Consider the following 12,162-nt stretch of genomic DNA (forward strand, 5'->3'; position numbering starts at 1 on the left):
CAAAAGCAAAAAAAAAACATTTTAAGATCATTATAAGACCACATTTATTCTGTGTCAGAAACCTATGCTGTGTCAACTATTTAATCACAATCCAAATTCAGAGCTGTATCCAGTTTGAATGTTGTGTCCATACTAGCCCCAACCGTTCAGGATTCGACCTCTGCGGTCGTATAAAGCTGCACCCTGTGGAGAATCTGGTTAAAATCTGTTGCATTTTTTTTTTCTTATGCCATCACTTGGCGTCCGTCGTCGTCCGTCGTCTGTCGTCTGTCGTCGTAAACTATTTCAAGAATCTTCTCCTCTGAAACTACTGGTCCAAATACTTTCAAACTTTAACTGAATGTTCCTTAGGGTATCTAATTTATAAATTGTATCCGAAGTTTTGATCTATTAAAAAACATGGTCGCCATTGCTAAAAATAGAACATAGAGGTCAAATGCAGTTTTTGGCTTATAACTCAAAAACCAAAGCATTTAGAGCAAATCTGACAGGGGTAATATTGTTTATCAGGTCAAGATCTATCTGCCCTGAAATTTTCAGATGAATCAGACAACCCGTTGTTGGGTTGCTGCCCCTGAATTGGTAATTTTAAGGAAATTTTGCTGTTTTTGGTTATTATCTTGAATACTATTATAGATAGAGATAAACTGTAATCAGGAATAATGTTCAGCAAAGTAAGATTTACAAATAAGTCAACTTGACGGAAATGGTCAGTTGACCCCTTTAGGAGTTATTGCCCTTTATAGTCAATTTTTAACCATTTTTCGTAAATCTTAGTAATCTTTTACAAAAATCTTCTCCTCTGAAACTACTGGGCCAAATACTTCCAAACTTTAATTGAATGTTCCTTAGGGTATCTAGTTTGTAAATTGTATCCGAAGTTATAATCTATCAACAAACATGGTCGCCATTGCTAAAAATAGAACATAGGGGTCAAATGCAGTTTTTGGCTTATAACTCAAAAACCAAAGCATTTAGAGCAAATCTGACGTTGGGTAATATTGTTTATCAGGTCAAGATCTATCTGCCCTGAAATTTTCAGATGAATCAGACAACCCGTTGTTGGGTTGCTGCCCCTGAATTGGTAATTTTAAGGAAATTTTGCTGTTTTTGGTTATTATCTTGAATATTATTATAGATAGAGATAAACTGTAAACAGGAATAATGTTCAGCAAAGTAAGATTTACAAATAAGTCAAATGACGGAAATGGTCAGTTGACCCCTTTAGGAGTTATTGCCCTTTATAGTCAATTTTTAACCATTTTTCGTAAATCTTAGTAATCTTTTACAAAAATCTTCTCCTCTGAAACTACTGGGCCAAATACTTCCAAACTTTAATTGAATGTTCCTTAGGGTATCTAGTTTGTAAATTGTATCCGAAGTTATGATCTATCAACAAACATGGTCGCCATTGCTAAAAATAGAACATAGGGGTCAAATGCAGTTTTTGGCTTATAACTCAAAAACCAAAGCATTTAGAGCAAATCTGTTATGGGGTAATATTGTTTATCAGGTCAAGATCTATCTGCCCTGAAATTTTCAGATGAATCAGACAACCTGTTGTTGGGTTGCTGCCCCTGAATTGGTAATTTTAAGGAAATTTTGCTGTTTTTGGTTATTATCTTGAATATTATTATAGATAGAGATAAACTGTAAACAGGAATAATGTTCAGCAAAGTAAGATTTACAAATAAGTCAACATGACGGAAATGGTCAGTTGACCCCTTTAGGAGTTATTGCCCTTTATAGTCAATTTTTAACCATTTTTCGTAAATCTTAGTAATCTTTTACAAAAATCTTCTCCTCTGAAACTACTGGGCCAAATACTTCCAAACTTTAACTGAATGTTCCTTAGGGTATCTAGTTTGTAAATTGTATCCTAAGTTATGATCTATCAAGAAACATGGTCGCCATTGTTAAAAATAGAACATAGGGGTCAAATGCAGTTTTTGGCTTATAACTCAAAAACCAAAGCATTTAGAGCAAATCTGAGTGGATAATATTGTTTATCAGGTCAAGATCTATCTGCCCTGAAATTTTCAGATGAATCAGACAACCTGTTGTTGGGTTGCTGCCCCTGAATTGATAATTTTAAGGAAATTTTGCTGTTTTTGTTTATTATCTTGAATATAATTATAGACAGAAATAAACTGTAAACAGCAATAATGTTCAGCAAAGTAAGGTCTTCAATTAAGTCAATTTGAGCAAAATTGTCAATTGACCCCTTAAGGAGTTATTGCCCTTTAAAGACTTTTTTCACAATTTGTTCATCATGTTGACTTACTTTAAAAAATCTTCTCCTTTGAAACTGCTGTATCAATTTCAGCCAAACTTAGGCTAAATGAGTTTCAGAGTATCTAGTATAAATTTTATATTTTATTTCCTTGTATGTCAAGAAACATAGCTCCTATGGCTAAAATAGAACATAGGAGAAAATGATTATTTTTTTTGGCTTTTGAAGAAAATAGGACGATCCAAAAAAACATTTAAATATATTGAAAAGCCAAAATAATCATTGATGAGAGATTTAACCAAAAGAATTAAGGTGAGCGATTCAGGCTCTTGAGAGCCTCTTGTTTTTACTCTATTATGTCATTAATAGTGTTAACCAGCTCTTAGATAAATTTAAGAAGCCGGTCCCATCTTCAAATCATTAATTAGTATGAATGTATGATTCTCATTGTTAATAAAATGCTTCGCTGTGTGCAGCCTGATACAACCAACCACAGAGGTTGAATAGTTGGGCCAAATTTGGAAATAATATTCAAGCTTGATACTGTCTGAATTTGGATTGTTAAAATAAATTTGACATTCTATAGGTTTCTGACACAAAACAAGATCTTACAAATCTATTGTGCAATACAGTGCAATTAAAAGATTTCTTCTTGAAAAACAGGAACACCCAAAAACTTTTTAATCCCCCCTTGGAGCAATTACCCCCACTCGATCCCTGCCTTTCCTTTGTAGCATGGAACCTTGGAGTACAATTTCAGAGAGATCCATACACTTTAACACAAGTTATTATATGGAAACTAGAAATATGCTCATTTTTGGCCCTTTTTTAGCCCCTTATTCCTGAATGAATTGGGCAATAACCCCATAAATCAATCCCAGCCTCCCTTTTGTGATATGTAACCTTGTGGTACAATGTCAGATAGATCCATACTCTTTCATACAAGTTATTGTCCAGAAACTACAAAAATGCTTGGTTTTTTTCTCCCTTTTTTACCCTTAATTCCTAAACTATTGGCACCATAACCCCAAAAATGAATCCAATCCATCTAATTGTGGTATTAAACATTGTGGAACAATTTCAAAGCAATTGAAATACTTATACACAAGTTATTTTCCTGAAAATAGAAAAATGCTCTTTTGGGCCTCTAATTCTTAAACGGTTTGGACTATCATCCCCAAAATCAATTCAAACCTTCCTCTAGTGGTATTGAACTAAAGTTATCATCTGGAAACCAATGTGTCTTCCGACGATGCAGACGACTAAGATGACATCATACTATTATATGATAAAAAAATAATAATTGTGCGGTCGTATAAAAACTATGGTTTGGTAGAAAAGTAGAAATGATCAATTCAATGGCTGATTGTAAACCAATAATGATATACATGTACTTAAAATTAAAATAGAAGCTATAGAGATAATGAAGCCTGTTGCAATCATGGATTGTCAATAATTGTTCAGTTATAAACACTGTACAAGGGGATTGTCTTTGTGACTTTTTCTGAAGTTATACATTTCCTCAAATATATTTGCCTTCACGTAAGCACTAAAAGATGGGTAAACAGATCATCATCCTGGGAAATGTTAATTATTGTAAAAATGACTTTCTTCTATATAGGTCTATTATAATCAAGTTAAAAGATCATTACTTCTCACAAGATAAGACTTCTCTCAGGTTTAATTCTTTTACATGTGGACGAAAATTAGCCACAAACACATAAACTAGGCAGTAATTGCTTTAACAGCCTTTACAGCTTTTATTTATGTTCCAACCATGTTGGAGTGGGCATTAGTGTTACCCATGTCCGTGCATACATATGAACGTATGTCCTAAAATTAGTTTCAATTCTTTGGTTTGCCTCAACCAAATGTTTGTACACAATGCTTTATACTATAAAACACAGATCAAGCTTGAATTTGGGTGGCATCACTTTTACCCTTCTAGAGTTATGAACCTTTATAACATTGTATGCAAGCCAGGGCATCATCTGTGTCTCAATTAACCATTTTCCATTTTTTATTGACAAGAAAGCTTTGCAATTAATTGAAATCCACTGTTGTTAGTTAAAACTCTTACATTTCAGATTTTAGTCTCAGTTCCTAAGGTAAAGAGGAAATTTTTATTTATATATTTTTTTTCAATGTAGGTACCAAAGAATCAGGTAGTTGACACCGTGGAGTTGTTCCATTTACCACGTCAAAGAATGATCTCGCTTAAATTCTTAGCATGGTATTTTTTAAGTGAGTATTACATTGTTCAAAAATATGAAGTGAATCCTGTTCTGTTGGTACCCAGTCCCCTTTTTCTTTCTAGACCATCTCTAGTAAGAGTAAATTAAACTGTCACAGTACAGTTACTGACAAAATGATAATGCAGAGTTATAGCACCCACAAGTAAAAAATATAAGTTGCAATTAGTTGTTTCCCGATCCACTATAAATAAATATGTTGAAACTAACTTGATTTCCAGCAGGGTCATTTTAATCATTTTAAAGTTGTTTTTTTTTAAATGCAGCTGTGAACCTAAATGCTTGCTTGACATAAAACATCAGATAATTGTTAAATAATGATGCATGGTTTTACCTAATTATTGATTTATAAGACTTAGAAACTAACATGGATTCTTATTCTAAGGCATATTTTGTTAATAAGGAACAAAAGGGTAAAACATACTTCACAGAGGAACAAGTGATCAGTATGCTTGAGTTTCTCATTGAAAACATATTTGTTGAATTTGGAGGTAGACTTTTTCAACAAATTGTCGGCATTCCTATGGGAACAAACTCTGCGCCTCTCCTTGCCGACCACTTCTTATTTTCATATGAATCAGAGTTCCTTCAGACACTTGTCAAAAACAAGAAGATCAAAGAAGCCAGATTATTTAATTTCACTTTCACATATATTGATGATGTTCTTTCCATTAACAATCCGAACTTTTCTGATTCGGTTCCATTAATATATCCACCAGAACTAGAAATTAAAGAGACAATAGACACGGCTTCCTCCACCTCATTTTTAGACTTATACCCCGAATTTGACATACACAGCCATTTCAGTATCAGAATCTATGACAAAACAGGCGATTTTAATTTTGAAATTATCAATTTCCCCCACCTTAGTAGTAATATACCAACTTCACCTGCATATGAAATATACATTTCCCAACTTATTTGGTATTCAAGAGCTTGCAGCTCCTATTCAGACTTTGTAAAAGGTCACCAGTGTCTGAGCAGAAAAATGATGAACCAGGGGTATGTCAAAGAACGTCTCATCCTTTTTCTAAAAAAGTTCATCGGAAGGTACCAAGAACTTGTTGATAAATATTCCGTATCAACTTCACAAATAATACAAGATGGTCTTGAAGTATAGATTTTGCATACTGACGTTGGTTATCATCTTAATAACGTGTTATAGTATTCTTTTATTTGTCTTTATTAATATTACTTTTACTGTTAAGTCAGTTTTTTGAGATATTCATTTGATGTGACTCTGTGCTTATGTAAACCATCATACTTTGAACGACAAAATTATTTTATTAATTAATATTACTTTTACTTATGTATCTTGTCATACTTTGAATGACAAAACTATTTTATTTATTAATACTACTTTTTCTGTTAAGTCTGTTTTTTATGATATACATTTGACGTGACTCTGTACTTATGTATCCCATCATACTTTGAACCACACAATTATTTTATATATTATTATTACTTTTCCTGTTAAGTCTGTTATAACTACTTTACGTGACTCTGCATTTAGGTATGCCGTCATACTTTGAACGACAAAATTATTTTATGTTAACTACTTTACGTGACTGCATTTATGTATGCCGTCATACTTTGAACGACAAAATTATTTTATGTCTACCTGTGCAAATTTCAAACGCTCAATTTTACACCAGTACTGAAAACCTTCCATCCTTTATGGGTAGATTTTACATAGATAAATAAAATCGTATAAGATAAGCAAAATGAGGATGTTAAATTTGATGTATGCCTTTTTGTGCTTCTTCATTACATTTGTTGTTTTTATAGTGATTAAGATGATAACACAATGTTGACTGCTGTACCCCTATTTTGGACATTTTTACTTATTGAGTCTGTTTGTTTTGTTCGCGCATCGTTGACAATGTAATTGAATTTTATGCGACTGTCATACATGTGAGAGGTTTAGCTAGCTATAAAACCAGGTTCAATCCACCATTTTCTCCATAAGAAAATGCCTGTACCAAGTCAGGAATATGACAGTTGTTATCCATTCTTTTGATGTGTTTGGACTTTTGATTTTGCCATTTGATTTTGGACTTTTCTTTTTATACGACCATATTGAAAAAATTTTGGTTGTATACTGGTATCACGTTGGCGTCGTCGTCTGCGTCGTCGTCGTCATCCGAAGACTTTTGGTTTTCACACTATAACTTTAGTATAAGTCAATAGAAATCTATGAAATTTAAACACAAGGTTTATGACCACAAAAGGAAGGTTGGGATTGATTTTGGGACATTGGTCCCAACAGTTTAGGAATTAGGGGCCAAAAAGGGCCCAAACAAGCATTTTCTTGGTTTTTCGCACTATAACTTTAGTTTTAGTAAATAGAAATCTATGAAATTTTGACACAAGGTTTATGACCACAAAAGAAAGGTTGGGATTGATTTGGGGAGTTTTGGTCTCAACAGTTTAGGAATAAGGGGCAAAACAAGGGCCCAAATAAGCATTATTCTTGGTTTTCGCACAATAACTTTAGTATAAGTAAATAGAAATCAATGAAATTGAAACACAAGTTTTATGACTACAAAAGGAAGGTTGGGATTGGTTTTGGGAGTTGAAGTCCCAACAGTTTAGGAATTAAGGGCCAAAAAGGGCCCAAAAAAGCATTTTTCTTGGTTTTGCACACCATAACATGAGTATAAGTGAATAGAAATTTATGAAATTTAAACACAAGGTTTATAACCTTAAAAGGAAGGTTGGGATTGATTTCGGGAGTTTTGGTCCCTAAAAATTAGGGGCCAAAAGGGGCCAAAATTAAACTTTTGTTTGATTACATCAGAAATTGAACTATTGGGATTCTCTGATATACCGAATCTAACCGTGTTTTTAAATTCTTAATTTTTGGTCCCGTTTTCAAATTAGTCTACATTAAGGTCCAAAGGGTCCAAAATTAAACTTAGTTTGATTTTAACAAAAATTGAATTCTTGGGGTTCTTTGATATGCTGAATCTAAACATGTACTTAGTTTTATGATTATGGGCCCAGTTTTCAAGTTGGTCCAAATCGGGGTCCAATATTAAACTTTGTTTGATTTCAACAAAAATTCAATATATGGGGTTCTTCAATATGCTGAATCTAACCATGTATTTTGATTTTTAATATTTAGGACCGGTTATCAAATTGGTTCACATTGAGGTCTAAAGGGTCCAAAATTGAACTTTATTTGATTTCATCAAAAATTGAATTCTTGGAGTTCTTTGATATGATGAATCTAACCATGTATTTTAATTTTGGATATTGGAATATCACAAAAGGATGGTAAGAATTGTCTTTGGGAGTTATGGCTCAAACTGTTAAGAAATAGGGTGCAAAAAAGGGGGGAAAAGGGTTTCCAGGTTAATGGACAATTACTTAAGTACAAAACGTAATTTAAAAGCAGTGTAAGGTTGGTAATTGAAACTTATTTTAATATCTCACCTAAACTGCTCTTAGATTAATTATTTTGAAAATTTGCCAAAAACTTTATTATTAATAAATTCCATTGGAAATTTGCCAAAAACTTTAGTTTAATGAACTTGATTGGAAATTTGCCAATATAAAATGAGTTATCTTTCTTTGTCCAGACTCCAGAATTGTAGTTAAATCAACTTAAATCATGACTGTATGACATTTTATATTGTATGATGTATTTAAATGAGTAGTTATTGTTGAAAACTCCATAAGAAATTTGAATTGAGATCATTTTGGAATAAGGGAAAGGGGGAGGTGAAAAAAAATGGTGGGGTTCAACTTTTCTTATTTCAGATTTCAGAAATGAAAAAGAAAATTTCTTCAAATATCAAAGGATTAATATTCAACAGCATACTGAATTGCTCAAAAGCAAAAAAAACATTTTTAAGTTCATTGGACCACATTCATTCTGTGTCAGAAACCTATGCTGTGTCAACTATTAAATCACAATCCAAATTCAGAGCTGTATCCAGTTTGAATGTTGTGTCCATACTAGCCCCAACCATTCAGGGTTCGACGTCTGCGGTCGTATAAATCTGCGCAGTGTGGAGCATCTGGTTGAATTTTCCTCGGAGTTCAGTATTTTTATGCCCCACCTACGATAGTAGAGGGGCATTATGTTTTCTGGTCTGTGCGTCCGTTTGTCCATCTGTCTGTCCGTTCCTTCGTTTGTCTGTCCGTTTGTTCGTCTGTCTGTCCGTTCGTCTGTTTGTCCGTTCGTTCGTCTGTCTGTCCGTTCGTTCGTCCATCTGTTCGTCCGTCTGTCCCGCTTCAGGTTAAAGTTTTTGGTCAAGGTACTTTTTGATGAAGTTGAAGTCCAATCAACTTGAAACTTAGTACACATGTTCCTTATGATATGATCTTTCTAATTTTAAAGCCAAATTAAACTTTTCACACCAATTTCACGGTCCACTGAACATAGAAAATGAAAGTGCATGTTTCAGGTTAAAGTTTTTGGTCAAGGTACTTTTTGATGAAGTTGAAGTCCAATCAACTTGAAACTTAGTACACATGTTCCCTATGATATTATCTTTCTAATTTTAATGCCTAATTATATTTTTTATCCAATTTCATGGTCCATTGAACATGGAAAATGATAGTGCGAGTGGGGCATCTTTGGACACATTCTTGTTGTGTTTTTACTTTTTAATAGAATTTTTGTTGGGCAAAATATTCTTTTAAGGCCAAATGAAACTACTGTAAATTCAGAAATTATTGCGAGGTTTATATTATTGCGAAAAATGTGACAGAATTGTAAACGCAATAATTTAAACTCGCATTTTGAATTATTTTATACAAATTAAAACAGGATTTTTCTCAATCGTAAAAAAAGAAAATCGCATTTAAGTCAAAAATGACAAAATCGCAAAAAAATAAATGCACGCAATAATTTCTGAATTTACAGTATATGTGTGGTTCCAGCATACCTGCCAACCTCTGAAACCTTCAAAGAGGGGAAATTTTGTGCAAACGGCATTTTCAAGTGAAATATATATGACCTGTTTATTTATTCATCTGCAAAGCACCAAACATACTTTTTTTCTTCAATCATGGCTATATCCTATACAAGGCATACCTGCCAACCTCTGAAACCTTCAAATAGGGAGATCTGCCCCTCAGCTATGATAGCTGAGGTGGAGATTTTGTGTGGATGACATTTTCAAGTGAAATATATGACCTGTATGTTTATATATTCATCTACTAAATACCAAATGTACTTTATTTCTTCAATCATTGTTAGTCATATCCTATAGAAGGTGTGTTGTTGTTGTTGTTTTGCCTTTTTCAATACCTCTGAGCAATCTTGTGACTGAGTTATACAGCCCTAGCAGGGTCCGTAACTTAGAAAATTTGTTCAATACATTTCTTATAATTTCAATTTAAACATTGAATAGAAGTATAGATCATCATAAAGGGGCACTATGCTACAAGATGTATAAAAATCTAATATATAATTATTTTTGCTCAATCATTTATGAAATGCAAATAGTGAAATAATTATTTGCTTTTAGCAGCCAGTATTGTTCAATTTTGTAAAATATTGATTATGAATTGAATCCATATTCATGTAAACTTCAACTTAACCCCTCGCTTGAGATGGATAACTCGTGAATTGTATGTGTAAAGTTATTTAAAGGAAAAGAATGTCAACATTGAAAGAAACAAAGGTAAATGATTTGATTGACTGATTCTATCCACAAAAAATCATTCTTATACTAGTAATAACAAGGATAAATGTTTATTTTTATACAACCGCAAAAATTAAAAAAAATTTAATGGTTGTATATTGGTATCGCGTCCGCGTCAGCATCGTTTGAAAATAACTCCCAAACTCAATCCAAGCATTCCTTTTGTGATATAGAACTTTGTGGTACAATGTCAGGTAGATCCATTCGCTTACACACAAGTTATTGTCCAAAAACTACAAAAATGCTTGTTTTTGGGCCCTTTTTTGCCCTTTATTCCTAATCTGTTGGCACCATAACCCCCAAAATGCATAAAAACCTTCTACTTATGGTATTAAACACTGTTGTACAATTTCAGAGCAATTGAAATACTTGTGCACAAGTTATTATCCTGAAAGTAGAAAAATGCTTGTTTTGGGCCCCCAATTTCTAAACAGTTGGGACCATTATCCCCAAAATTGATCCCAACCTTGCTTTTGTGGTATTAAACCTTCTTATTAAATATCAAAGAGATCCATTCATGTACACTAAAGTTATTATCCCTAAACCAAATGTGTCTTCGGATGACGACGCAAATGACATCATACCATTATACAATCCAAAAATTGTTTTTGCAGTGGTAAAAAAGAGATTTTTCAGTTTTCAGACAATGCTTTGAGCAGTTATCATGAAACTTGGGTGACTAGTTTATATCTATAAAAATAACCTCCCTTTAGTTTTTTTGTTATGGATTTCTGATATGACATTGAGAAGTTGTTGAACTTTATTCTTTGAAATAGCAATGGGCGTATCATGCGCTCATGGCTCAGCTGTTTATTTTAGAATTTTAAATTTGAAGCATTTAACGACTATAATTTTTGTTTTTATAGAAATAAATATTCAATCAGCAACTCATGACTCAGTTGAAGATGCCAGGACAGCAATTCAGCTACACAAGAAGTACAAGGAGTTTGCAGCAGAAGGGTCTGACAATGTTAGAGCTAAGATTAAAGAAATGTATGAATATGGCAGGAAAATTCAGTGGAAGATTCCTGATGTTGAGGAGGAAGACGCAGATAATCAAGTGGCAATGTTGTAACTTTTTTATTTTGTTTGATATGCAGGAAATAGTTGTATAATCAATATTTATAGTAAAAAAATTGTAAAGTAAAATTTGTTTTTTGCCTTTCTGTCCATAATATCTTTAATATATGAAGCATACCTGACAAATTAAAATATTGAGGAAGAAAATGATGCATATTTCTACTTTTAGAGGTACCTTGTCTGACTCTTGTTTATTCTAGTTCAATTTAACAAAGTGGCAATGAAACTTAAAATTTGTTTTTGTCCTGCCTGTCACAGAATGAAAGACATACAAATTGAAATCTGATGGCTAAGAAAACTATTTGTATAAAGCTTCTTAAAGGGAAACTTCGCAAAAAAATCAAAAATTGATATTATGTTTATTCTGTATAAAAATGCTCAAATTCATAGATATTAAAGTTTTATTCTGCTAGATAAGAGATCACCATCGATTTTAAATTTAGAGTATCAATTCTCTGCGGTCAGCCATTTTGTCACCTTCTCCGATTTGCAGTCACGATATGTCTAAGGACCAAAACTACAGTAACCCGATGTAGTCGTAATTGCGTGTCGATATCTCGTCAATCGTATGGTTGTTTTATCCGACTAGTTAACTAGTTAACTAACTTGATACGGAAAATTTTTTTTTTTTTTTTTAAATAACCATGATCTGTTATTTTTAGACTGATAATATAGGAATTTAATAGTGAAAAAGTCAAAATTTCAAATCATAAATAAGTCTTCCGTGAAACTTGAATTGTTTTCGGAAATCTAATTAGTTCATAATTCTTTTATGTAATAAACTTTATTCAAATAAATTAGGATCTTCGCTCCACTGATCACCCGCATGGCTAAGGGTATTACTCCCAAAGATAATGTAGGGGGTGTGAGGTGACACGTCCAGGTATTCAAGCGATTTCCTGTCGAGTTTGCAAATTCATGCATCGTTTCACTTCTT

The 12,162-nt window shown here is 32.9% G+C and overlaps 1 protein-coding gene across 6 annotated transcripts in view; it reads left to right on the forward strand.

The window, feature by feature from the left end:
* The window catches only part of LOC139510158 (PAN2-PAN3 deadenylation complex catalytic subunit PAN2-like), a 312,625-nt gene extending 301,331 nt beyond the window's left edge, over nucleotides 1–11,294 (forward strand). For all 6 annotated transcript variants that reach the window (XM_071296503.1, XM_071296504.1, XM_071296507.1 and 3 more), the window contains 2 exons: nucleotides 4,384–4,477; nucleotides 11,012–11,294. In XM_071296503.1, the coding sequence (XP_071152604.1) occupies nucleotides 4,384–4,477; nucleotides 11,012–11,220 (303 nt within the window). In that variant the 3' untranslated portion in view covers nucleotides 11,221–11,294. The remainder of the gene's footprint in view (nucleotides 1–4,383; nucleotides 4,478–11,011) is intronic.
* Nucleotides 11,295–12,162: the final 868 nt, after the last annotated feature.

This window comes from Mytilus edulis, chromosome 2 (assembly GCF_963676685.1).
Source record: "Mytilus edulis chromosome 2, xbMytEdul2.2, whole genome shotgun sequence".
Taxonomy (NCBI): Eukaryota; Metazoa; Mollusca; class Bivalvia; order Mytilida; family Mytilidae; genus Mytilus; species Mytilus edulis.